The following is a 26,744-nucleotide window of genomic DNA, read 5'->3' on the forward strand; positions in this document are numbered from 1 at the left end:
GAAGTGGTGGGCGCCTGTAGTCCCAGCTACTCGGGAGGCTGAGGCAGGAGAATGGCGTAAACCCGGGAGGCGGAGCTTGCAGTGAGCTGAGATCCGGCCACTGCACTCCAGCCTGGGCGACAGAGTGAGACTCCATCTCAAAAAACAAAAATAAATAAATAAATAAATAAATAAATAAATAAATAAATAAATATGAACTCTATATTTCTTTGCATTTGCCTGAAGGCAACTTCATTTGAGAGTATGTATGTGTTTTAATGTGTCCAAGTCACAAAAACTGCCCACCAATGTCTCCTCTCTCTAGAGACAGGTTTTTTTAGCCCCAGCTGACTCTGTGGGACCAACCATCCCTCATTCTGTCTGTTGCTGTGCACTTACCATCCTCCCGTCCTGTCTGGAGAGCTGGAGACACCCTGGGAACTCCCCTCCGCTGGAGTCTTGATCCAGGATGAAGCAGAATGTAGCATCCTGGTTCCCTGTTTCTCAGCCAAGCTGTCCCACATCCTGACATCCAGGGACCCCACTCAGACCTCCAAATTCACTTGAGCCCAGATCCTTGGGCTGCTGACCTGATCTGCAAAGTAAGTGGGACCTATTGCTGGCTGGCCTTGAAGTCCCTGGCTGAGCCCCTCCCAACGGGATCAAAGACTCTGCTCATCCTCTGCTTCCCATCTTGGTCCATTTAGACTTCAGCCAGAGGGAATCTGGAGTCTGCCATGGGTCCTGAACTTCGGCCACTGCTTTTCACCTCCTGCCTCCTCAAGACACATATGCCATTGCTCTGGCAGATACCTCCACTGGAGCGCCTGTCCCTGTGTCCAAAAGCCCAGTTTTGGATCCTTCTGATAACTACTTCTTTCCTTTCCCTCCCTCATTAATCCTGGATCTATCTCCTAAAGGGCTTCTGAGAGGTGGAACTTCTGGGACCAGACTACAGCCCCAGCCTTCTGTGTCACTTCCCTACCACTGCTGTGAGCTGCCTGCCCATTCCTGCCATCTAAACCTAAACATCTGTTACAGCTTAGGTCAAGTGCAGCCTCCTCTAGGGATGAATTTTTCAGCCCTTTACTTGAGTAACTTGCTTTCTTTTCCTTAAGCCTTACAGCATAATGTTTCTTACACGCTCCTAACATTTGTCACACTTTGTCTTATGTTACAGGTGTGTGGGGGCTCATTTTTCCAGGAACCATGTCTCTTGTTTTTTTGAGACTGAGTCACGTTCTGTCACCCAGGCTGGAGTGAAGTGGCAAAATCTCAGCTCATTGCAACCTCCACCTCCTGGGTTCAAGTGATTCCAGGAACCATGTCTCATTCCTTGAGAACCATGGGAGTTTCTTTCTTTCTTTTTTTTTTTCTGAGATGGAGTCTTGCTCTGTGGCCCAGGCTGGAGTGCAGTGGTGCGATCTCAGCTCACTGCAAGCTCTGCCTCCCGGGTCCACGCCATTCTCCTGCCTCAACCTCCCAAGTAGCTGGGACTACTACTGGAGTCCCAGTGGGCACCCGCCACCACACCTGGCTAATTTTTTGTATTTTTTTTTTTAGTAGAGACAGGGTTTCACCATGTTAGCCAGGATGGTCTCGATCTCCTGACCTCATGATCCGCCCACTCAGCCTTCCAAAGTGCAGGGATTACAGGCGTGAGCCACCACGCCCGGCAGGGTTTCTAATAAAGAACAAAAGTTTGCTGATACAAGTGGAACCTGGAGGAATGTACCTTCTCACCCCACAATACATACATATCTGTTCTTAATCCTGGAAGCATAGAGCAAGCAGAGCGTCCTTCACTTGCGGGAGGGCACTTCTGAGCCATGACAGAATGCTCACTGCCTTGTTCCCACTGTGTCTTTCTGGATTTTGTTGTCACAGAGCCTCTTAGGTTGGCTGGAGGGGGCTGTAATGATCAAGAATCTGCTCTTACGTCATAGAGAACACATGCCCTGACTTTTGAGGCTCAAGCCCTGCAACCAAAAATAAAGACTCTGGGGTCCTCCCTACCATCACTGTGCTGGGCGGGAGGCGCCTGAGCCAGCTCCAGACACTAGGGTCACTTTTCCTTTCCACCTCTCCAGGGGAGGGTGAAAGTGGCTTTGCTGGCCAGAGGAAGGCAAAGAGCAACCCTTCTTTCACTCCATCGCCACCAAAGGCAGGCAGGCTGAGGAGTCTGCAGAGGGAGCTGAAGGACAGGGGCCTGTGGGAACATCCTGAGCAGGCCAGCGTAGGGTTGCCATGATAGACTCGGGGCAGGTCTGAGAGGTGGCTGACTTTTGAGGTCATTGGAAACTCTGGGCTAGAGTTGGGTAAGTAAGGAGCAAAGGCTGCTTTCCTCTACCACACCCCACTTCTAGCCTTGTAAAAAGCTATAGGTCTGTAAGGAGTGTGAGGTTTCTTTTTAGGGTAATGGAAATGTTATAAAATTGGTTTTATTTGGGATGGGTGAATAACTCTCTAAATATATACAAACCACTGAGGCAGCCGGGTGCGGTGGCTCACGCTTGTAATCCCAGCACTTTGGGAGGCTGAGGCAGGCGGATCACAAGGTCAGGAGATTGAGACCATCCTGGCTAATATGGTGAAACCCCGTCTCTACTAAAAATACAAAAAATTAGCCGGGTGTGGTGGCGGGTGCCTATAGTCCCAGCTACTTGGGAGGCTGAGACAGGAGAATGGTGTGAACCCGGGAGGTGGAGCTTGCAGTGAGCTGAGATCACACCACTGCACTCCAGTCTGGGCGACAGAGAGAGACTCCGTCTCAAAGACAAAAAACAAAAACAAAAACAAAAACCACTGAGGCTGGTGTGGTGACTCAGGCCTGTAATCCCAGCACGAGGTGGGTGGATCACCTGAGGTCAGGAGTTTGAGACTAGCCTGGCCAACATGGTGAAACCCTGTCTCTACTAAAAAATACGAAAATTAGCCAGGCTTGGTGACATGTCTGTAATCCCAGCTACTCAGGAAGCTGAGGCAGAATAGCTTGAACCCGGGAGGCAGAGGTTGCAGTGAGCTGAGATTGCGCTGCTGCACTCCAGCCTGGGCAATAGAGGGAGGAGACTGTCTCAAAAAAAAAAAAAAAAAAAAAAAAGCCACTGAATTGTGCACTTCAAATGAGGACGGGGGAGAGGGTGAGGAAGGCATCCACATGGTGGGGAAGGAATGGGAACAGAAATGGGAGCTTGGTTACTGCAAGGGGAGTGATCTAATAAGTAATATTTAAGAATCATGGCAGTCAGAGAAGGGCCTTAGAGACGCTACCCGCTAGCACCAACGAGCACACTGACAATTCAGACCTCGGTTTCTTTCCTTTGAAAAAATTTGTTTTTTTTTTCTGAGACAGGGTCTGTGGCCCAGGGTGGAGTGCAGTGGCATGATCTCAGCTCACTGCAGCCTCGACCTCCCAGGCTCAAGTGATCCTCCCACCTCAGCTTTCTGAGTAGCTGGGACTACAGGCTCACACCACCATGCCTGGGTAATTGAAAATTTTTTTTTGTACAGATGATATCTCACTATGTTGCCCAGGCTGATCTCAAACTCCTGAGCTAAATTGATCCTCATGCCTAGGTCTCCCAAATTGTTGGGATTGCAGGCGTGAGCCACTGTGCCCGGCCCTCAGTTTCTAAATACCATTTGCGCCAAAAGGAATGAAGGCCCCTTAAAGAAATCGCTGATTCCAGGGCTGGGGCAGGTGAAGCACAAGGTGTATCCGGAGGCCGGGCGCGGTGGCTCAAGCCTGTAATCCCAGCACTTCGGGAGGCTGAGATGGGTGGATCACTTGAGGCCAGGAGTTTGAGACCAGCCTGGACAACATGGTGAAACCCTGTCACTACTAAAAATAGAAAAATAAGCCAGGCTTGGTGGCATGTGTCTGTAATCCCAGCTACTCAGGAGGCTGAGGCGGGAGAATCACTTGAACCCAGGAGGCGGAGGTTGTAGTGAGCCGAGATCATGCCACTGTACTCCAGCAGCCTGGACAAGAGAACAAGACTCTGTCTGAAAAGAAAAAAAAAAAAAAACAAATCTTTGCAGATGTAATTAAGTTAAGAATCCCAGCACTCTGGGAGGCCGAGGGAGGTGGATCACTTGAGCCCAGGAGTTCAAGACCAGCCTGGGCAACATGGCAAAACCCCATCTCTACAAAACAAAACAAAACAAAGTACAAAAATTAGCCGAGTATAGTGATGTGTGCCTGTAGTTCCAGCTACTCGGGAGGCTGAGGTGGGATGATTGCTTGAGCCTGAGAGGCAGAGGTTGCAGTGAGCCGAGATCTCACCACTGCACTCCAGCCTGGGTGACAGAGCCAGACCCTGTCTCAAAAGAAAAAAAAGGGCCGGGTGTAGTGGCTCACGCCTGTAATCCCAGCATTTTGGGAGGCCAAGGCGGGCAGATCATGAGGTCAGGAGATCAAGACTGTCCTGGCTAACACAGTGAAACCCCGTCTCTACTAAAAATATAAACAATTAGCCAGGCATGGTGGTGGGCACCTGTAGTCCCAGCTACTTGGGTGGCTGAAGCAAGAGACTGCGGTGAACCCAGGAGGTGGAGCTTGCAGTGAGCCGAGATTGTGCCAGAGCGCCACTGCACTCCAGTCTAGGCGACAGAGCGAGACTCTGTCTCAAAAAAAAAAAAAAAAAAAAAAAAAGGAAAAAAGAAAAAAAAAATCTTGAGATCATCTTAGATTATCCAGACAGGCCTTAAATTCAATGACAAGTGTCCTTCTGAGAGACACCCAGAAGAGAAGACACAGAGGAAGTGATGTGAAGATGGAGGCGCAGGTGATAATGCTGCACTACAAGTCAAGGGACACCAAGGAATGCTCAACAATCCCCAGAGGCTGAAGGAGACAAAGTATGATTCTCTCCTAGGGCCTTGGGAGCGACTGTGGTGCAGCTGACACCTCAATTTTGACTTCTAACCCCTAGAACTGTGATAGAATAAAGGTCTGAATGTCTATTGTTTTAAGCCACCAGTTTGTGGTAATTCGTTACAGTAGCCACAGGAAACATACAGTGGCAGATACCACTTTATGATTAAAGCAAACCTCCTCAATAACGGAACAAATCCAAATCATGCACGCCAGGGGCGGTGTGTGCACCAGTAGTCCCAGCTACTCAGGAGGCTGAGGCAGGAGGAGTATGAGGAGTATGAGGAGTACGAGGGGTATGAGGCCAGCCTGTGTGACATAGTGAGACTCGTTCTTGAAAAAAATAATAATAATAAAAATAAAAATAGAGCCAGGGCCGGGGCCCGGCGCAGTGGCTCACACCTGTAATCCAAGCACTTTGGGAGGCTGAGGCGGGTAGATCACTAGGTCAAGAGTTCGAGACCAGCCTGGCCAACATGGTGAAACACCATCTCTACTAAAAACACAAAAATTAGCCAGGCATGATGGTGTACACCTGCAATCCTAGCTACTTAGGAGGCTGAGGCAGGAGAATTGCTTAAGCCTGAGAGGCGGAGGTTGCAGTGAGCTGAGATCATGCCACTGCACTCCAGCCTGGGTGACAGAATGAGACTCCATCGCAGAAAAAAAAAAAAAAAATTGAGCCAAGCATTGTGGCTCATGCCTGTAATCCCAACAATTCAGGAGGCTAAGGCAGGAGGGTCACTTGAGCCCAGGAGTTCAAGGCTTCAGTGAGGTGAGATTGCGCCATTGCACTCCAGTCTGGGTGACAGAGCCAGAACCTTCTCTCTTTTTTTTCTCTTTTGAGTCAGGGTCTGGCTCTGTCATCCAGACTGGAGTGCAGTGGCACAATCTTGGCTCACCGCAACCTCTGCCTCCCAGGTGCAAGCCATCCTCCCCATCCCAGCCTCCTGAGTAGCTGGGACTACAGGCAGGTATGGCCAAACCTAGCTAATTTTTCTATTTTTAGCAGAGACAGGGTTTTGCCATGTTGCCCAGGCTCGTCTCAAACTCCTGAGCTCAAGCAATCCTCCCTCCCTGGCCTCCTAAAGTGCTGGATTACAGGCGTGAGCCATCACACCCAGCCCTGAGACTCTGTCTCTTAAAAAAAAGGAAAAAAATCTTGCATTATTTGATAGGATGCAAAGAGAGGGGCTCAACATTGCTTCTTCGACGTCACTGCCAAGATAGATAACCTAAATCTTATCATGAGGAAACATCAGAGAAACCAAAATTAAGAGACCTTCTATAAAATAACTGGACTATAACCTTCAAAAATGTTTAGGTCATGAAAATCAAGGAAAGGCTGAGGTATTCCAGATTGAAGGAGACTGAAGAGACTTTCAATGAGTAATTCTGGACAGGATCCTTTTGCTATAAAGAACATTATTGAAACAACTGCCAAAATTTGAATAGGATCTGAAGATTAGATGATATTAATATATTTATGTTAATTTCCTAATTTTGATGGCTGTATTGTGATTATGTAGGAGACTGTCCCTTGTAGGAAATACACACTAAACTATTCGGGGTGATGGGGCATCCTGTTGACAATTTACTCTGAAACAGTTCAGGGAAAAAAGTTCTGTGTAATGTACTTCCAACTTTTCTTGTGACTGCTTCATAATAAAATATTTAAAAAATAAAGAAAAAAGGGCTAGGCGTGGTGGCTCATGCCTGTAATCCCAGCACTTTGGGAGACCAACGCAGGAGGATCATTTGAGGTCAGGAGTTCGAGGCCAGCCTGGCCAACATGGTGAAACTCTGTCTCTACTAAAAATACAAAAATTAGCCAGACTTGGTGGCATGAGCCTGCAGTCCCAGCTGCGCTGGAGGTTGAGGCATGAAAATGGCTTGAACCCGGGAGGCGGAGGCTGCAGTGAGCAGAGATCTTGCACTGCACTCCAATATGGGTAACAGTGAGAGACTCTGTCTCAAAAAAAAAAAAAAAAAGGAAAGAAAAAAGGATACCAATCATATAAATGATTGTATATGTATATGCATATTGTCAAAGACTGGAAGGCAAATAGACTGGAAGGAAATTAATAACAATAATGTAATAAATATTAAGGAGGTAGGATTGTTTGTAACATTCCTCTGCTTTCGAATCTTTTTTTTTTTTTTTATCTCAGTGATGGGGTCTCACTCTGATCATAGCTCACTGCAGCCTTGAACTCTTGGGCTCAGGAGGTCCTCTCACCTTAGCCTCATGAGTAGCTAGGACTACAGGCATGCACCACCATGCCTGGCTAATTAATTTTTTTTTTTTTTTGTAGAGACAGGGTCTTGCTGTGTTGCCTAGTCTGGTCTCAAACTCCTGGCCTCAAGAAATCCTCTGCCTCAACCTCTCAAAATGCTGGATTGTTGGCATGAGCCACTGTGCAGCCCTGACCTTAAATCTTTTGAGTTTAGTTCAGTAAATATGTGCTGAGGACCTACTATGTGGCAGGCATTGTGCCAGGTCCAAGGAATACTGAAAAAAGTCACAATGCTGGCTTGTAGTCTGTAAGAAAGAGAATCCTGGGATAAGGATGAGTGCTGCCAGATGCTGAGGACAGGGGACACCTCACCCCAGTGAGGGTGCAGAGGGAGGAGTGTTTCAAATAGGTACTCTTGCTTTTCTATTAATAACAACAATACCAGGCATGGTGGCACATGCCTGAAGTCCCAGCTACTTGTGAGGCTGAGGCAGGAGGATCACTTGAACCCAGGAGTTTGAGTACAGACTGGGCAATATAGCAAGACCCAATCTCTTTAAAAAAAGTAAAAAAGGAATAATAATCATGCATGTTGGGCCTCTCTGAAAGATGTAGGGAGTCCTATCTGCATTGGGATCCCTGAGGAGGGAGAGGAATGTGGAGAATTCAGAGTCCAGGGAGCATGGGCGGCTGGTGGGCTGGGCTTCCAGGCTGAATCATGGGAAAGAAGAACCTGGTCTGAAACAGTACTGGGCGGGATTGGTGTTAGATTCCAGAAAAAACCCCAGGCGGTCTGTGGTGGAACCTGATGGATCCCTCAGAAGGGAAGAGAATGGGGATGGGGCCAGGTTACCATGGTTGATCATTGTGCGTAGGCACTAGAGGCCACGCTGGGCAGGCACAGTTGCTGCTGCAGCCTCACATCCTCATCTGGACATGGCTGAGCAGGGCCCCTGGAGCTGGTCCCAATGTGTTTCCTTCTATTCTTTTGACAGGAAGCTCCTGGAGAGCCAGTCCCCACCCCCACCCCGCCCCAGCTCTCCCTCTCTCTTCTCCACTATGGACAGAGCCTCCACTGAGCTGCTGCCTGCCCGCCACATATCCAGCTGACATGGGCACCGCAGGAGCCATGCAGCTGTGCTGGGTGATCCTGGGCTTCCTCCTGTTCCGAGGTAAGAGGCGCCTGCCACTTTTCCACAGCAATTCCTCTCCGCAGCTGGCCATTCTAGGCGTCAGTCCCTTTCTCAGAATACACATGCTTTCCATCCAGGGACTGTGCCCAGGGGAAATTCCAGAGCCTTTTCATGAAGGGGATCAGTTGGATTGGGGGTCCTGATTACCAGGCAGGGGTAAATGGAGCTATGGTTAAACCCTCTTGTGGGAAATTGCCCTGGGGGAGCTGGGCTCCCCATAGAGGCTGGCCTCCTGAATCGTGGGAGGGAGCTGTGTTCGTGCGAGACCCAGGCCCAAAGCTTCTTCTAGGATGTGCTCAGGCTATTCATGACGCTCATCCTCTGATCTTCGGGAAGGGCTGACGACGGCCACTCTATCAACTGTTCTAAGACAAATCCTCTGCACCTTGGGCTTCACAGGGAATCTGTTCTCTCCTTTCACATGAGAAGTAGCAGCCTAGGAATTCCAAATGTTGATTTTAAACTTAAATCACAGCAAGAGGGACTCAGGTTAGACACAAAGAACTGTTCACCAAGGAGGATGTGCATAACATTCTCACATCCAGGGGCTAGAGGAGATGACCTCCAGAGGAGGCTACACGGAAACGGCACCTCTCCGACAGGCTCTGCCAGCCAATGAGTTGTGAAGCCACTCATAGGGGTCCTGGCATCAGGGAGCAGTTGCTGGGAATCATGATGAGTCCAGGACATTTTTTTTTTTTTTTTTTTTTTTGAGACGGAGTCTCGCTCTGCCGCCCAGGCTGGAGTGCAGTGGCCGGATCTCAGCTCACTGCAAGCTCCGCCTCCTGGGTTCACGCCATTCTCCTGCCTCAGCCTCCCAAGTAGCTGGGACTACAGGCGCCGCCACCTCGCCCGGCTAGTTTTTTGTATTTTTTAAAGTAGAGACGGGGTTTTACCGTGTCAGCCAGGATGGTCTCGATCTCCTGACCTCGTGATCCGCCCGTCTCGGCCTCCCAAAGTGCTGGGATTACAGGCTTGAGCCACCGCGCCCGGCCGAGTCCAGGACATTTTGACTCACAGGGCAGCAACTTCCCTTTGACCATCTCTGCCCTGCCCCCACCTCACCCTCTACAAGTCCTCTGTGCTCAAAGCAGCAGAAAGAGTGCGCAAGAGGGTTCGGATGGGGAGGGGTGGTGGCCCCCCATCGGTGGTGGGTAAGAGGCCTGAGTACCAGAACACTGCCTCCTGGAGAGGTCAGGCATTTCTCTAAAAGCCCATGGGCTGGAGGACAAAACTCTGATTGTCTCCATCCCCTTCTACCCCCTCCATGACAGAGTCACAGTTCTCGGGCTGGGGGTCTAGGCTGTTGTGGAAACTGCAGGTGAGGCTCATGAGGTGGCATTTCCACAGGCCTCGACTTTTCCCAGCCTCCCTACACACTGTTTTCTCCAGGCAAGTGCCAGGGCTCTCAAATGCCCTGTGTCAGCTCTACCTAAGCCGCTATCACTGCCCCCCTGAGTTTCCTAACCTCTCATCCTGAAGTGTGCAGAGCACTTCCTGGCTCCTTCATCTTGATGGACTGAGGAATCCTGAGCACATTCAGGCCCATAAAGGGACTTGACTATGGATACTCAGAGGCAGGGCAGACTTGAGACCTGGAGGATTTGAGAGAATGGGGCAAAAACAAAAGTGTCTGGTCTTCATTGAGCTTGTCAGGTACTGCGTTAAGTGCTTCATATGCATTTTCCTTCCCTCATAACAATTTGCGAGGTACTAATACCACTTGCATTTTACTTAGTTATTTTTGAGACAGGGTCGCTCCACTGCCCAGGCCAGAGTGCAGTGGCGTGATCATGGCTCACTGCAGCCTTGACCTCCTGGGCTCAAGCAATCCTCCTGCCTTAGCCTCCTGTGTAGCTGGGGGCTACAGGCACAAGCCACCACACCTGGCTAATTTTTGCATTTTTTTGAAGAGCAAGGTTTTACCATGTTGCCCAGGCTGGTCACTTGCACTTGAAAGAAAACTGAGTCCTAGGCCAGACAGCAACAATGCCAGGACTTGAACTCAGGCTTGCCGGGCTCCATTAACACCCACGATTTTAACTACTAAACTATGCTTCTGAGGAAAATGGGGAGGGGTGCGTGTGGAGATAGACTAGAAGGGGATAACGCAGACAGGATTAGAGAGGGGAAACCAGGGAAATCAGAAATTCCTGTGGCTAGAGCTCTTTGGGCGTCTGCAGGCCCCGTGGTCAGAGACACCCTCTGCTGTAGACACAGATGCTCGCTAAGTCCCTCCCCTACTCACAGAGGAATCTTTGTTGGTGATAAGAAGTTTGGGTAGTAGGAGGGGCAAGAGGCAAGGAAAGAGCAGGCTAGTGGGTCTTGAAGCTTGTGACTTTGGAACTCCTCCTAAGCCACTGAATAGTTTTCTTTCTAGATAAATGCAGAAGGGCAGTTCCTTGTGCCTTCCCACCAAAAATTAAGTTATAACCTTACAGCATTTAGATAGTACATTAGGCCGGGCATGGTGGCTCACGCCTGTAATCCCAGCACTTTGGGAGGCTGAGGCGGATGGATCACCTGAGGTCAGGAGTTTGAGACCAGCCTGGCCAACATGGTGAAACCCCATCTCTATTAAAAATATAAAAATTAGCCGGGCATGGTGGCAGGCGCCTGTAATCCCAGCTACTCAGGAGGCTGAGGCAGGAGAATCCCTTGAGCCCAGGAGGTGGAGGTTGCAGTGAGCTGAGATCGTGCCACTGCACTCCAGCCTGGGTGACCAAGAGAGAAACTGTCTCACAAAAAGAAAAAAAAAGTACATTAGATATGCTGGATTAGTAACTGATAGATGTTTTCAGGTCATGCCTTGGGTTAAAAAGATTCTCCCAGGGTCATCCCCAGCTAGAAAGGGTTTTCTCTAGCCTGGGCTTCCTGTAAATTTTAACTCCCCTCTTGACCATCCTGCTCCCCGCAACAAGGGAATGGGACTCTCAGAAATGGTGATCTAGAAAAACATGGCCCAGGGTTTGGTAATTTTACACTTGGAAACAATTAATTCTACACTATCCAAATGATAGCCCCATGGAGGAAGGCAGTGGCTTAAGGAAAATAAGCACAGCAGCAGGCTGCTACAGGCAGGGGTGGACCCCTGGCACCCAGCCGCCTCTGTCCACCCAGGCCTGGGCTGAATGCTCCCCTGATGCTGAGAGGCCAAGGGAGCAGCAGAGCCAGGCCAGGGGCTTCAGTCCCCACTCAAACAGAGGGACGGGAACCCAGTTGGGCGGCTCCACTTCCCCACGTTGTTTTCCTTTCACATTGTTCACAGGTTTCAAGAATGATTTCATTGTGGAAAATGAGCAAATACAACCTGACTTTTCAGGTTCCACATACACAGCAGGACACACACAGGGGCACATGAGCATGCACTCACTTTTGCACAGAGCCCCGCAGACACACTTGTACATACAAAAAAGCCACTGAGGGCTTCTGGGTGGGGACTCTTGGTGACTGACCCCTCTCTGGGTTTGGTCAATAACAACCATGTCCTATGTATCCTCTGCCTGTAAAAGTGAATGGGTTGCTCATGCTAGAGCTTCCCTGCCTCCTATATATACCTCAGAACTTACTTCCTGCACAGGCCCCTACCTCTAGCCAAGATACAAGCCCTAATCCCCATCCCCATCTCACTCACCTTCCCATCTCTCAGCCCCTTCCCTGGGGGCAGGACAAGGGTGACAGTAGCTTAGGGTAAACATTAGCCTACGGACCTGGAGTCCTGGGCCCTTCCTTGTCAAGGTGTGGCAGGTCCTCTGTCCTTCCTTAGAAATGTCACTAGTTTAAAATAACCTTCCCCTGACCCTGCATCACGTTGGTAAAATGCCCATGTTAGATTGAAGAGACAGGGAAGGACTTCGGGACCCTGAGCCATGAGGTGATGGTGATGTTGCTATTGAGTCACAGTCTCGGAGGAAGCCAGCACCGTGAGCCACAGCCCGCACCCTTTAGCCCTCTGCCTAGTGTGTCTGCCTTCTAGCATGGTAGGCTTAGAAAGCCAAAAGGGTTTTTTCTGTTTTCTTTTCTTTTTTTTTTTTTGAGGGATGGAGTCTCACTTTGTCGCCCAGGCTGGAGTGCAATGGCACGATCTCAGCTCACTGCAACCTCCACCTCCCGGGTTCAAGTGATTCTCATTTCTCAGCCCCCCAAGCAGTTGGTATTACAGGTGTGCACCATCAGGCCAGCTAATTTTTGTATTTTTAGTAGAGGCAGGGTTTCACCATGTTGGCCGGGCTAGTCTTGAACTCCTGACCTCACGTGATCCACCCACCTTGGCCTCCCTAAGTGCTGAGATTACAGGCCTGAACTGCCACACCTGGACAGTGTTTTCTTTTCTTTTCTTCTGTTGAGATAGGGTCTCTGTCTGTTGCCCAGGCTGGAGTGCAGTGGTGCAATCATAGCTTGCTGAAGCCAGCCTCACCCTTCTGGGCTCAAACAATCCTCCCACCTCAGCCTCCTGAGTAGATAGGACTCCAGGTTTGCACTACTATGCCTGAATAATTAAAACAACAACAACAAAAAAAAACCTTTTTAAAGAGACAGGGTCTTGCTATGTTGCCCAGGCTGGGCCAGAAGGCTTTCTGAGGGTTCCTCTCTAGGCTCTGTGCTAGGCAGGGGACTTACCAAGCTATGTGTTTTGCTTTCTCTTGCAGGCCACAGCTCCCAGCCCACAGCAACCCAGACCTCTAGCTCTCAGGGTAAGACCAAACATGGCTCTACTCCAGCGTGTAGGCCTAGGAACTTAGGAAGGGTGAGAGGAGCTCTATGCCAATTTAGCCTTAACCTCAGGGGGCTGGGACTGTGGCTGGAGCAGGAGCTCTCAGGACTCACCAAAGCTGAGCTCATCTAAGAATTTTTTTTTTCAGCCTGGCCGAGTCTAATGTGCCTTGAAAGAAAAAAGAGGTGAATGGTTGGGAGTGAGGGGTGGGGAATGGGGTAGGGAGAAAGACACACAGATCTAGGGAAGAAGAGAGGGAGATGGAACAGTAGGAGGCCGTGCACCCCTCAGCCTCAGATGATCTGTTTCAGGAGGCCTCGGCAGTCTAAGTCCGACCACAGAGCCAGTTTCTTCCAACCCAGGTGAGTGAGTGCGGTTACTGAGGTCCCGGCTCCTGCCCCACATCCATTCATTCAGACCTGCTTGGAGCCCAGGGGTTCTTGGATGGGCGAGGGAGTGTGGTGTCACTAAACTTGCCCTACCTCCCACTCACCAACTGCTTCTGTCCTTGCAGGATACATCCCTTCCTCAGAGGCTAACAGCCCAAGCCATCTGGCCAGCACCGGTACGCCAGGTACTGTGTCATTCAGACTGCAAACGCCATCCAGGGAGGGCCCAGTGAGGACCCCGACACAGTTTCTGCTCTAAAAGAGAATATAGACCGGGGCGAGGGGGAACAGACAAGGAAACAGAACCTCACATTGATGATGACATGCAGGGTGAGAAGGGCTGCGGTGGGCACAAGCAGAAGTGTGGGAGCCCAGGCACATGTCAGTCACTTCGGACTTGGGGGCCAGGGATGACTCCCAGAAGCGGCTTCTGAAGCCAAGCTGAGAAGGGGTCAGCTGAGCACGTGGAGGCTGTGGGATGGAGGGTAGCGGGGCTTATTCCAGGCAGAGGGAACTGCCCAGAGGTAAACAAGAGAATGGCCCCTTCTGGAACTGGAAGCAGGAAAGAAGAGGAAGATTTTGGACTGAAGAGCCCTCCCGGTGCACAGGCCGGCCAAGGCCCTGAGCAGGCCCACATGTGCTTCCTCATTCACAGCAGCTCCAAAGAAGGCTGCGCAGGCCCCCATGGAACCCAGTAAACCTGTGACGCCGAGGGCAGGCACTGCGGATGGGCTCTTCCTGACCTGGCTGGGCCTAACTTGGGCCAAGCCACAGATGCACACATCAGGACTTGTTGAGTGCCCAAGGCGAGGGGCAGCGGTGAAAAACACTGGGTTCCATCTGGATGGGTTCCTTCTGCCCTCTTCAGGAGGCCACAGGGGTCAGGACCGACATCAGTGGCACCCTGGCTCAGGAAAGAAAGAGGCTTGGTGGGGCATAGAGGCAGAAACTTGGGCCTGGTCACAATGAAGGTAAAAGGAGCTTAGACTTGAGACTGAGAAAGGCATAGCCAGAGAGGAGAGGGAGGGGAAGGATACCCCAAAATGAAGGAAAAGGAAGGCAGAAAAGGCCGGGAAAGGGCTAGAGTCCTCTCAGGCAGGGAAGCTTGGCCTTTGCTTAGCAGCGAGGGAGAAGAGCTGCTGGGGGATGCCCCCATCTTGGTCATGCTGTTTCATGGTGCAGGCGCAGGTGTCCCCAGCAGTGGAAGAGGCGGAGGCACAAGCAGAGGTATGTCCTGCTGCGCTCACCCTGAAGAGCAGTGGGCAGGAGATGTCTGTGACCCTTTCTCTCATCTTATCTCTTGGCTCTCAGATTTTTTATTCTCCCAGACTTATTTGGGAAGGGGGAGTGAGGAGGGATAAGGAAGTGGAACAGCAATTGGGCCTGAAGTATGATGCGTTGAGGAGGGAAGACACAGGTGACATAGCACCTTTTTTGTTGTTGAGAAGGAGTCTTGTTCTGTCATCCAGGCTGGACTGCAGTGGTGCGATCCCGGCTCTCTGCAACCTCTGCCTCCTGAGTAGCTGGGATTACAGGCATGTGCCATCAGGCCTAGCTAGTTTTTTTGTTTTGTTTTGTTTTGAGACAGAGTCTTGCTCTGTCACTCAGACTGGAGTGCAGTGGCACAATCTTGCCTCACTGCAATCCCTGCCTCCCGGGTTCAAGCAATTCTCCTGCCTCAGTCACCTGGCTAGCTGGGACTACAGGCATGCGTCACCATGCCTGGGTAATTGTGTATTTTTAGTAGAGATGGGATTTCACCATATTGCCAGGTTGGTCTCGAACTCCTGACCTCATGGTCTGCCCACCTTGGCCTCCCAAAGTGCTGGGATTACAGGCGTGAGCCACTGTGCCCGATTTTTTTTTTTTTTTTTAATTTTTAGGAGAGATGGGGTTTTACCATTTTGGCCAGGCTGGTCTCAAACTCCTGACTTCAAGTGATCCACCTGTCTCAGCTGCCCAAGGTACTGGGATTACAGGCATGAGCCACTGCACCAGGCCAGCATAGCACTTTTTAAGAGAGTCGGAAACCTTTGCCCTTAACAGGCAGCCTGGTTTGTTGGAGCCTTGCCTGAGCAGAAACGTTCCTCCCACCTCAACCCTGGCACAACACAGATGGCTCTATTTTGCCCAGTCTGACCTCATAGCTCTGCAGCATAACGTCCGGTCCTTCCCTAGGGGGAAGCGGGAGGGTAGCTAGCTCTCTCTGATAGGCTGTGTCAGTCCCCTTCACTGATGCCCCAACCCCACTCCATTTTAGACACATTTCAAAATGTTCCCCCCAATTCAACCACCATGAGCCTGAGCATGAGGGAAGATGCGACCATCCTGCCCAGCCCCACGTCAGAGACTGTGCTCACTGTGGCTGCATTTGGTGAGAGCGGGAGGAGAAGGTGGGACATAGAAGGGAACCCCACCCCTGGAACTGACCTGGACTCTAGGTCTGGAAACGCAAGTTCAAATTTCACCCATTTGTTCCAGGAGGTTCTGGCTTATGAGGAAGACCCTTGTGGGAGGGGGGCTCCTGCCCCTCCAGTCCACTCTTCTTAGTTGTGCTGGGTTCCATGTTCTCGGGGGGATGGAGAGAGGGCGGCAGGCTGAGAGCTCACCTGTTCAGCAGAGAAGTGGAACTCACTTTGCTCCTGGAGCCTGTCTACAAAGTACTCAGCTGGGAAGGGAACGCCAGACTCTTGTTGGCCCCTGTTTTGTCACCCCGACTGGCCCCCTTCACCCCATTCTTTTCTCTGTTCAGGTGTTATCAGCTTCATTGTCATCCTGGTGGTTGTTGTGATTGTCCTAGTCGGTGTGGTCAGCCTGAGGTTCAAGTGTCGGAAGAGCAAGGAGTCTGAAGGTGCGTACCCTGCCCTCAGGGACCCTTTTCCCCTCTGCTGGCAGACCCAGGGCTAGAGCCCCAGCTCACACCAGCCTGCATCTGGGGGAAGGAATGGCACATGAGTGCCTCTCCATGAGCGGGAGGGTCCCCTGGTGGGCTTTGAGAGGAAGGCTGGGCTTGTGAGTTACAGCATGTGAGCCCCAATCCGTGCCTTTGGCTTTTACAGATCCCCAGAAACCTGGGAGTTCAGGGCTGTCTGAAAGGTAAGAACGTCAGAAGCATCTTCTATCTGACACCCAGATCCCAACTCCCAGAGGGAACTCACACTTCCCGCCTTCCACACGCACACACCTACACCCCCACACATCACACACACACCCACACACCTGAAACCCACTACACACCCTACACCTCACTACACACACCCACACACCACACACCACACACCCCCACACATCACACACACACCCACACACCTCAAACCCACCACACACCCTACACCTCACTACACACACCCACACACCACACACCACACACCCCCACACATCACACACACACCCACACACCTGAAACCCAACAGACACCCTACACCTCACTACACACACCCACACACGACACACCACACACCCCCACACATCACACACACACTCACACACCTCAAACCCAACACACACCCTACACCTCACTACACACACCCACACACCACACACCACACACCCCCACACATCACACACACACCCACACACCTGAAACCCACCACACACCCTGCACCTCACTACACACACCCACACACCACACACCACACACCCCCACACATCACACACACACCCACACACCTCAAACCCACCACACACCCTACACCTCACTACACACACCCACACACCACACACCACACACCCCCACACATCACACACACACCCACACACCTGAAACCCACCACACACCCTACACCTCACTACACACACCCACACACGACACACCACACACCCCCACACATCACACACACACTCACACACCTCAAACCCAACACACACCCTACAACTCACTACACACACCCACACACCACACACCACACACATTATACACATCACACACACCCACACACCTCAAACCCACCACACACCCTACACCTCACTACACACACTCACACACCACACACCACACACCCCCACACATCACACACACACCCACACACCTCAAACCCACCACACACCCTACACCTCACTACACACACCCACACACCACACACCACACACCCCCACACATCACACACACACCCACACACCTCAAACCCACCACACACCCTACACCTCACTACACACACCCACACACCACACACCACACACCCCCACACATCACACACATACCCACACACCTCAAACCCACCACACACCCTACACCTCACTACACACACCCAAACACCACACACCACACACATTATACACATCACACACACACCCACACACCTCAAACCCACCACACACCCTACACCTCACTACACACACTCACACACCACACACCACACACCCCCACACATCACACACACACCCACACACCTCAAACCCACCACACACCCTACACCTCACTACACACACCCACACACCACACACCACACACCCCCACACATCACACACACACCCACACACCTCAAACCCACCACACACCCTACACCTCACTACACACACCCACACACCACACACCACACGCCCCCACACATCACACACACACACACACACCTCAAGCCCACCACACACCCTACACCTCACTACACACACCCACACACCACACACCACACACCCCCACACATCACACACACACCCACACACCTCAAGCCCACCACACACCCTACACCTCACTACACACACCCAAACACCACACACCACACACATACACATCACACACACACCCACACACCTCAAACCCACCACACACCCTACACCTCACTACACACACCCAAACACCACACACCACACGCATTATACACATCACACACACACCCACACACCTGAAACCCACCACACACCCTACACCTCACTACACACACCCAAACACCACACACCACACACATTATACACATCACACACACACCCACACACCTCAAACCCACCACACACCCTACACCTCACTACACACACCCAAACACCACACACCACACGCATTATACACATCACACACACACCCCATGTTTTTTTTTTTTTTTTTTTTTTTTTTTTTTTGAGACGGAGTCTCGCTCTGTCGCCCAGGCTGGAGTGCAGTGGCGCGATCTCGGCTCACTGCAAGCTCCGCCTCCCAGGTTCACGCCATTCTCCTGCCTCAGCCTCCTGAGTAGCTGGGACTACAGGCGCCCACAACCGCGCCCAGCTAATTTTTTGTATTTTTAGTAGAGACGGGGTTTCACCGTGGTCTCGATCTCCTGACCTTGTGATCCGCCCGCCTCGGCCTCCCAAAGTGCTGGGATTACAGGCGTGAGCCACCGCGCCCGGCCACACACACCCCATGTTATACACACCTCCCACACACCTCAAACACACCACATGCCCCATATCCCACTAGACACACATCTCACACACCACTCACACCACACACACACACCCCCCCACACACGTCAGACACACCACACACCCCACACCCCACTGCAGACACATACCCACACACCACACACACACACCCTACACATCACACACACCACACACACCCCATACATCACACACCACACACACTACACACACCCCATACATCACACACCACACACACACACCCCACACACACCTCAAACACACCACACACCCCACTACACACACACACTACACACCCCACACCACACACATATCCCATATTATACACACACCACACACACACATCACAAACACACCATATACCCCACACACCACACATACCCCATACTATACACACACACCCACACACCTCAAACATACCACATGCCCCACATTCCCACACTACACACACACCCACACATCTCACACGCACCTCACATACCACACACCACACACATCTCATACTGTACACACTACCCTCACACACACTTCAAACACACCACATACCACACCCCCCACCCCCCACACTACACACACACCCACACACCACACATCCCCTACACATCACATACCACACACACCCCATACTATACACACCCCCAACACATACCACAAACACACCACACACTCCACACCCCACACTCCACACACATACCCACCTACCACACACACCCCAAAAACCACACACACCCCATACTATACACCCCTCTACACACACACCTCCAATACACCACAGGCCTCATACCCCACACACCACACTCCACACACATACCACACACCACACACACCCCACACTATACACACACACACACACCACAAACCTACCACATACCCCACACCCCACACTATACACATATACCCACACACCCCACATATCATATACACACACTCCTACACACCACACACAACACATCCCACACCCCACACTACTCACACACACCCATACACTACACACACCCCCCACATACATTCACATACCACACACACTCCATACTATACACACACTCCCACATACACCACAAACACACAACACATCCCATACCCCACACTACACACACACCCACACACCACATACACCCCATGCACCACACACACACCCTATACTATACACACGCATCCCACACACACCATAAACGCACAACATGCCCCATACCCCACACATCCACACCACAAACACACACCCCCCACACCCTACACTATACATACACACCACATACATACATCCTATACTACACACACACCCCCACACCCTATACCCTACACACCCACCCACACCATACCCACCCTTATACCCATACTATACACACCCACCCTCCCCACACACATAACCCACACACCCACCCAAACCACACACACACCACACATCCCATACCCCACTACACATACCCACATCACACACCCCACACCCCATACCCAACATACACACCCAAACAACACACATACACCACACAGCCACACTTCACACACATCCCCCCATACCATACACACACACCACACCACACAACACACACACACACCATACCCTATACTACACACACACCACACACCTCATACTATACACACACACACCACACACCCACCCAAACCACACACACATCACACACACACACACCCTGTACCTCATACTACACACACACCACACACCCACCCAAACCACACACACACCACAAACCCACATGCCACACAAAACACACACGTACCCCATATTATACATACACACAACATATACATCTCACACCACACACACCACACATACACCTCACACCACACACACCACACATACACACTCCCCCACACATCACATACACTATACATAACACTCCCATACCATACACACACACCCCACACACCGCATACCACACACACACCCCATACCACACATGCATTACACCACACACACACACCCCCAACACCTCACACCACATATCCCATACCACACATATGCACCCCTCATTACCACATACACATCCCACACACATACAATCCTGACAGGCTCCCCTGAGGCCAGGGCTGTGGTGGGCAGGACAGGGGCAGACATGAAAAGGAATAATCAAATGACAGGAGATGGACTGAAACTCTTCAACCCAAGGGCTAAGCCTCTATAACCCCATCATGAAAAGTGTAGGAATTCAGATTCTAATACAAAAAGACATTCTCTCTAAGCTTAGGAACCACTTACTGAATACCTATTATGTGCCAAACACAATGGTATATATTTTATAATATTATCTCAAATCTGTATAGCAATCGTTCAAGGTATATATTACTTTTTTTTTTTTTTTTGAGATGGAGTCTTGCTCTGTTGCCCAGGCTGGAGTACAGTGGCACAATCTTAGCTCACTGCAACCTCCGCCTCCCAAGTTCAAGTGATTCTCCTACCTCAGCCTCCCAAGTAGCTGGGACTACAGGCATGCACCACCACACCCGGCTAATTTTTGTATTTTTAGTAGAGACACAGTTTCCCCATGTTGGCCAGGATGGTCTCAAACTCCTGACCTTGTGATCCACCCACCTCAACCTCCCAAAGTGCTGGGATTACAGGCATTAGCCACTACGCCCAGCCTCTTCTGTTTTCTTTCTTTTTTTTTTTTTTTGAAGGACAGGCTTGCTTTGTTGCCCAGGCTGGACTGCAATGATGCCAACAGGGATCAAATGATCCTCCCACCTCAGCCTGTCAAGTAGCTGGGACTACAGGCATGTGCCACCATGTCCAGCTAATTTTTAATTTTTAAAATAGATATGGGATATCACTATGTTGCCCAGGCTGGTCTCAAACTCCTGGTCTCAGGTGATCCTTCTGCCTCAGCCTCCCAAAGTGCTGGGATTATAGGTGTAAGCCAAGACACTACTTCATTATACATTTTTAAAACTGAGGCTTTAGGCCGGGCGCAGTGGCTTACGCCTGTAATCCCAGCACTTTGGGAGGCCAAGGTGGGCGGATCATGAGGTCAGGAGTTCAAGACCAGCCTGGTAAACATGGTGAAACCCAGTCTCTACTAAAAATACAAAAATTAACTGGGTGTGGTGGCAGGTCCCTGTAATCCCAGCTACTTGGGAGGCTGAGGCAGGAGAATTGCTTGAACCCAGAGGCGGAGGTTGCAATGAGCTGAGGTAGTGCCACTGCACTCCAGCCTGGGTGACAGAGCAAGACTCCATCTCGGGGGGGAAAAAAAGTTGAGGCTTTGGCAGATGTGATGGCTCATGCCTGTAATCTCAGTACTTTGGGAGGCTGAGGCAGGTAGATTGTGTAAGCTCAGGAGGTCAAGGCTGCAGTGAGCTGTGATTGTGTCACAGCACTCCAGTCTGGGTGACAGAGCAAGACCCTGTCTCAATAAAAACTAAAAAAATAAAATTGAGGCTTTAATAGAGACTGTAACTTGGTAAAGATCAAACAAGTAGTAGGTAGTAACACCAAAATTTAAATGCAAGTCTTGGCCAGGCACAGTGGCTCACACCTGTAATCCCAGCACTTTGGGAGGCCAAGATGGCCAGATCCTTTGAGGTCAGGAGTTCAAGACCAGCCTGGCCAACATGGTAAAATCTTGTCTCTACTAAAAAATACAAAAATTAGCTGAGTGTGATGGCACGTGCTCGTGATCCCAGCTACTCAGGAGGCTGAGGCAGGAAAATCGCTTGAACCGGGGAGGTGGAGGTTGCAGTGAGCTGAGATCGCGCCATTGCACTCCAGCCTGGGCGACAGGCGAGACTCCATCTCTAAATAAATAAATAAATGCAGTCTTCTGGTCTTCAAAGCACACTCTCATTTCATTATGATTCACCACCAACATATAGATTTTTTGAGACAAAGGTCTAAGGCTCAACAACCTCACAGTTCCTTGACTCTCCATTGCCCTGCCCTCCTCCTCTCTTTAACCCAGACACCCTTCCTCCCCCAGCTGCTCCACAGCCAATGGAGAGAAAGATCGCATCACCCTTATCTCCATGAAGAACATCAACATGAATAATGGCAAACAAAGTCTCTCAGCAGAGAAGGTACATTTTTTGTTTCCTGCCTTCCTTCCCCAAATTCACCTTTCCCCTCCTCCTCCTCCTTTCAGGCCAGAAAGGAGATACTTTCAAAGACCCTGGCTCTTCTCCCCTCTTCTCTACCCCGCCACTCCTAAGAAGTTCACTCTTCCCCATTATGCATTTATTTTGCAGGTTCTTTAAAAGCAAGTTTGGCTCCCCATGAGTCCAAGGATGATGCAGCTGCCCTGTGACTACAAGGAGGAAGAGATGGAATTAGTAGAGGCAATGAACCACATGTAAATTATTTTATTGTTTCATGTCTGCTCCCAGATCTAAAGGACGCTAGCATTGCCCCAGATCTGGGAGCAAGCTACCAATAGGGGAGACACTTTCCTATATGGACAACTGCTGTGGAAATACTGCCTGCTTCTCCCACCTTCTCAGAGCCACAGGAAAGAGGAGGTGACAGAGCAAGAGCAAGGAAAGTGACGAGGTGGATTGATCCTTTCTACTTTGCATTAAAATTATTTTCTAGCCTGCAGTCTAATTACTTTTAAGGTCTATGCTCCCATGCACATTTCCTAACATAATGTTCTAGCAGCTTTTGGGCCTTCTTTCCAAGGCCAGACATACATGCGGGTTTCTGCCTTATGGGCAGCTCTCTGAGAAACTTGGATGGTCGATAGAAGGGACTTTGCGTCAGGTTTTATCAGGTTCATCTGGGTGATGGTGGTGTCGCTTTTGGTTTTTTTCTTCAGATGGAGTCTCACTCTGTCTCCCAGGCTAGAGTGCGGTGTTGTGATCTTGGCTCACCACAACCTCTGCCTCCCAAGGGTTCAAGTGATTCTCCTGGTTCAGCCTCCCAAGTAGCTGGAGCTACAGGTGTGTGCCACCATGCCTGGCTAATTTTTGTACTTTTTTAGTAGTGACGGGGTTTTACCATGTTGGTTACGCTGGTCTCGAACTCCTGACCTCAAGTGATCCACCTGCCTCAGCCTCCTAAACTGCTGGGATTACAGGTGTGAGCCACCACACCCAGTCATTTTGTTTGTTTGTTTGTTTGTTTGTTTTCTTCTTCTTTATACTAGCCCTGCTAAAGGAAAGCCTCAAAAACGTAGTTAAAAACTCAAAGTTGCTCCTCTCCACAGGAATCTTTAGTAAAAGGTGAAAGATTTATATGATCTGAAGAGAAACCAGAGTATCACCTGGTTTATTTTTATTAGTAGGGCTGAGGCGACTGACTAACCACTCTAATAGAGGAGAGAAACGAGGGGCTGTAAACAGTGACCAGTCATCACCAAGAAAGTTTTGACTAGGAAATGCCAATGGGGAGAGGTGAATGAGATGAGGACAAATGTCCTCTGCCTGCCCCCAGGTAGACATGCATCACTTTGGTCTTAGCTATGGGATAAACACTGGGAAGGTTTGCGGTGAAGATAGGTCTGTGACTTCATCAACACAAACCCCACCCACTTTACCCCATACAACAGTTATCTTGTGTCCTAGATATAGAATAAAAGATTGTAGAAATACTGGAAAGTCATTTAAAGAGAAGGAGGAGAAGAAAGGAGGTGTCTGCTTTCTTAGTCATGTCTACCATGACATTAGTTTGGAAATGAATCTTGTGGAAAATTGAGGGACGAGTCATCCATGCGTGTCTTTCAGGAGTATTTAACTTTATAAGTACCGCTAATTGGCAGTTTGGAACATAGAGAGAACACTGCTTACTCATTCTGAAGCAACAATATGCTATTTTTTCCTGATTCGGGCTTCTCAAGGCGATGAGAGAGACAGCCTAGAACAAAAAGTTTCATCTTCTCTGTCTCATTAAAACTATTAAAATGAGACTGTGGAAACCTAGTGAGCAGGGCATAGTGGCGCATGCCTGTAATCCCAGCACTCTGGGAGGCCAAGGTGGGAGGATCGCTTGAGGCAGGAGTTCACGACAAGTGTATTAGACCATTTTCACACTGCTGTAAATAAATACTAGGTAATTTATAAGGAAAGAGGTTTAGTCGACTCACAGTTCCACATGGCTGGGGAGGCCTCACGAAACTTACAATCACAATGGAAGGGAAGCAGGCACCTTCTCCACAAGGCAGCAGGAGAAAGAGTGAGCAAGATCAGGGAAAACTGCCTTATAAAACTATAAGATCTCGTGAGAACTCACTACCATGAGAACAGCATGGAGGAAACCACTCCCATTATCCAATCACCACCCACCTGATCCCTCCCTCGACACGTGGGGATTATGGGGATTACAATTCAGGATGGGATTTGGATGTAGACACAGAATCAAACCATATCAACCAGCCTGGGCAACATGGCAAGCCCTTGTCTGTACAAAAAAATACAAAAATTAGCAAGGTGTAGTGGCACATACCTGTGGTCCCAGCTACTCAGGAGGCTGAGGTAGGAGGATCACTTGCTTCTGGGAGGTAGAGGCTGCAGTGAGCCATGGTTGATTGCACCACTCTCCTCCAGCCTGGGTGACAGGGTAAGGTGTGAAAGAAAAAAAAACAAAGGAAGAGGAAGAAGGAAGGAAGGAAGAGAGAAAGAAAGAAAAGAAAGAGAGAAAGAAAAGAAAGAAAGAGAGAGGGAGGGAGGGAGGGAGGGAAGGAAAGAAAGAAAGAAAGAAAGAAAGAAAGAAAGAAAGAAAGAAAGAAAGAAAGAAAGAAAGAAAGAAAGAAAGAAAGAAAGAAAGAAAGAAAGAAAGAAAGAAAGAAAGAAAGAAAAGAAAAAAAAAAAAAGAAAAGAAGAGAACTTACTGTATTCTAAAATCTCCCAGGACAGGGCCTGTAACCTGCTCATGCCTGTAGCTCCTGTGTGACACACTGTGCCCAGCACTTCCTAGGTAATATAAACTGGCTCTTGGGTGAAGGAAATCTCGTCCTAAGATTGGGTTCTGCCACAGACTTGCAGGTTGACTTTGGGTGAAACTGTCCCCCTCCTCCAAGCCTGTTCTCTTACATTTTTACTTTTTTTTTTTTTTTGAGACAGGGTCTCACTCCATCTCCCAGGCTGGAGTGCAGTGGTACAATCATGGCTCACTGCAGCCTTGAGTTCCTGAGCTCAACTAGTCCTCCTACCTCAGCCTCCTAAGTAGCTGGGACTCTTGGCATGAGCCACTGCACCTAGTTAATTTTTAAAAATTTTTTGTAGAGACAGGCTCTTGTCGTGTTGGCCAGGCTGATCTCAAACTCCTGAGCTCAAGTGATCCTCCTCCCTTGGCTTCCCAAAAGTGCTGGGATTACAGGCATGAGCTACTGTGCCTGGCGGGTTTTAAAGTGAGCTGGCTGGACAACTTGGCCTTCACTACCTTTTCTCATTCTTATATTCCACAGTTCTGTAGACTCTGGACATAAGAAAAAATGAATAATATGTGCTAAGTAGAGATCACTCTGGGTAGACAAGTCGCAGGCGACTCTGGACAAGCCTTTCACATTCTCAGGAGTTCCAATTCTCCTGTGTATTAACAGGGAAGAAGGTGTCCTACCTGGCCATTGCTACCTCACAGGCTAGTGACTAGGTAAAATGGGATAATAAATGTGGAGATACCTGGGAAGTGAGCAACTGTAACAGACAGCTTGGAGTAGGTCACCAGCACCCAGGTCCCACTTCAGGATCAAGGCACTTGTTCCCCAGCTGTGGGATTGTTGGCTGCTGAGGACTCACAGCTGGTTGATGATTGGCTGTGGGGGTTGGGAGTGGGGATGAAGACCTGGACCCCCTGCCTCAATTACCTGGCCCCCATTCCTGCTTCCCTTACTCCTCACAGCTGTTGTTCCAGGAGTGCTCACCAAGAAACCTTTAGTACGCAAATCTCAGTGTCTTGGAGTCTATTTTGTGGGGTACCTAACCTATGAAAGCAATACTGCAGTATTTTTGTGGGGGAGGGATGACAGGGCCTGGCTCTGCCTCCCAGGCTGGAGTGCAGTGGCATGGCACAATCACAGCTCACTGCAACCTCAAACTCCTGGGCTCAAATGATCCTCCTGC

The 26,744-nt window shown here is 50.0% G+C and overlaps 1 protein-coding gene, 1 long non-coding RNA gene and 1 other non-coding gene across 4 annotated transcripts; 1 reads left to right on the forward strand and 2 right to left on the reverse strand.

The window, feature by feature from the left end:
• The first annotated feature begins 8,130 nt into the window (after positions 1 to 8,130).
• Positions 8,131 to 23,286, forward strand: LOC105467058 (endothelial cell surface expressed chemotaxis and apoptosis regulator). 2 transcript variants are annotated; one of them, XM_011716378.3, is made up of 10 exons: positions 8,131 to 8,264; positions 12,935 to 12,979; positions 13,311 to 13,361; positions 13,514 to 13,573; positions 14,571 to 14,615; positions 15,649 to 15,762; positions 16,141 to 16,239; positions 16,448 to 16,484; positions 22,673 to 22,769; positions 22,938 to 23,286. In XM_011716378.3, exons 1-10 carry the CDS (start codon positions 8,204 to 8,206, stop codon positions 22,944 to 22,946), a joined length of 618 nt encoding a protein of 205 aa, XP_011714680.1. In that variant the 5' UTR covers positions 8,131 to 8,203; the 3' UTR covers positions 22,947 to 23,286. The 2 variants fall into 2 exon arrangements, with proteins under 2 accessions (XP_011714680.1, XP_011714682.1); XM_011716380.3 differs by lacking the exon at positions 14,571 to 14,615.
• LOC139363757 (uncharacterized) lies at positions 14,786 to 26,456 on the reverse strand. The gene is made up of 4 exons (XR_011624649.1): positions 26,304 to 26,456; positions 25,129 to 25,230; positions 15,819 to 15,997; positions 14,786 to 14,911 (listed from the first exon to the last, which is right to left on the reverse strand). It is a non-coding gene; the product is annotated as an uncharacterized lncRNA (long non-coding RNA).
• Positions 23,832 to 23,947, reverse strand: LOC112424119 (U5 spliceosomal RNA). Its single transcript, XR_003014794.1, has one exon. It is a non-coding gene; the product is annotated as a U5 spliceosomal RNA (small nuclear RNA).
• Positions 26,457 to 26,744: the final 288 nt, after the last annotated feature.

This window comes from Macaca nemestrina, chromosome 6 (genome assembly GCF_043159975.1).
Source record: "Macaca nemestrina isolate mMacNem1 chromosome 6, mMacNem.hap1, whole genome shotgun sequence".
Lineage (NCBI taxonomy): Eukaryota > Metazoa > Chordata > Mammalia > Primates > Cercopithecidae > Macaca > Macaca nemestrina.

Coding starts and splice junctions, on each gene's coding strand:
- LOC105467058 (XM_011716378.3), top strand. CDS start 8,204: ATGGGCACCGCAGGAGCCATGCAGCTGTGCTGGGTGATCCTGGGCTTC. Junction 15,763..16,140: donor GCTCACTGTGGCTGCATTTG/GTGAGAGCGGGA, acceptor TTCTCTGTTCAG/GTGTTATCAGCTTCATTGTC. Junction 16,240..16,447: donor GAAGAGCAAGGAGTCTGAAG/GTGCGTACCCTG, acceptor TGGCTTTTACAG/ATCCCCAGAAACCTGGGAGT.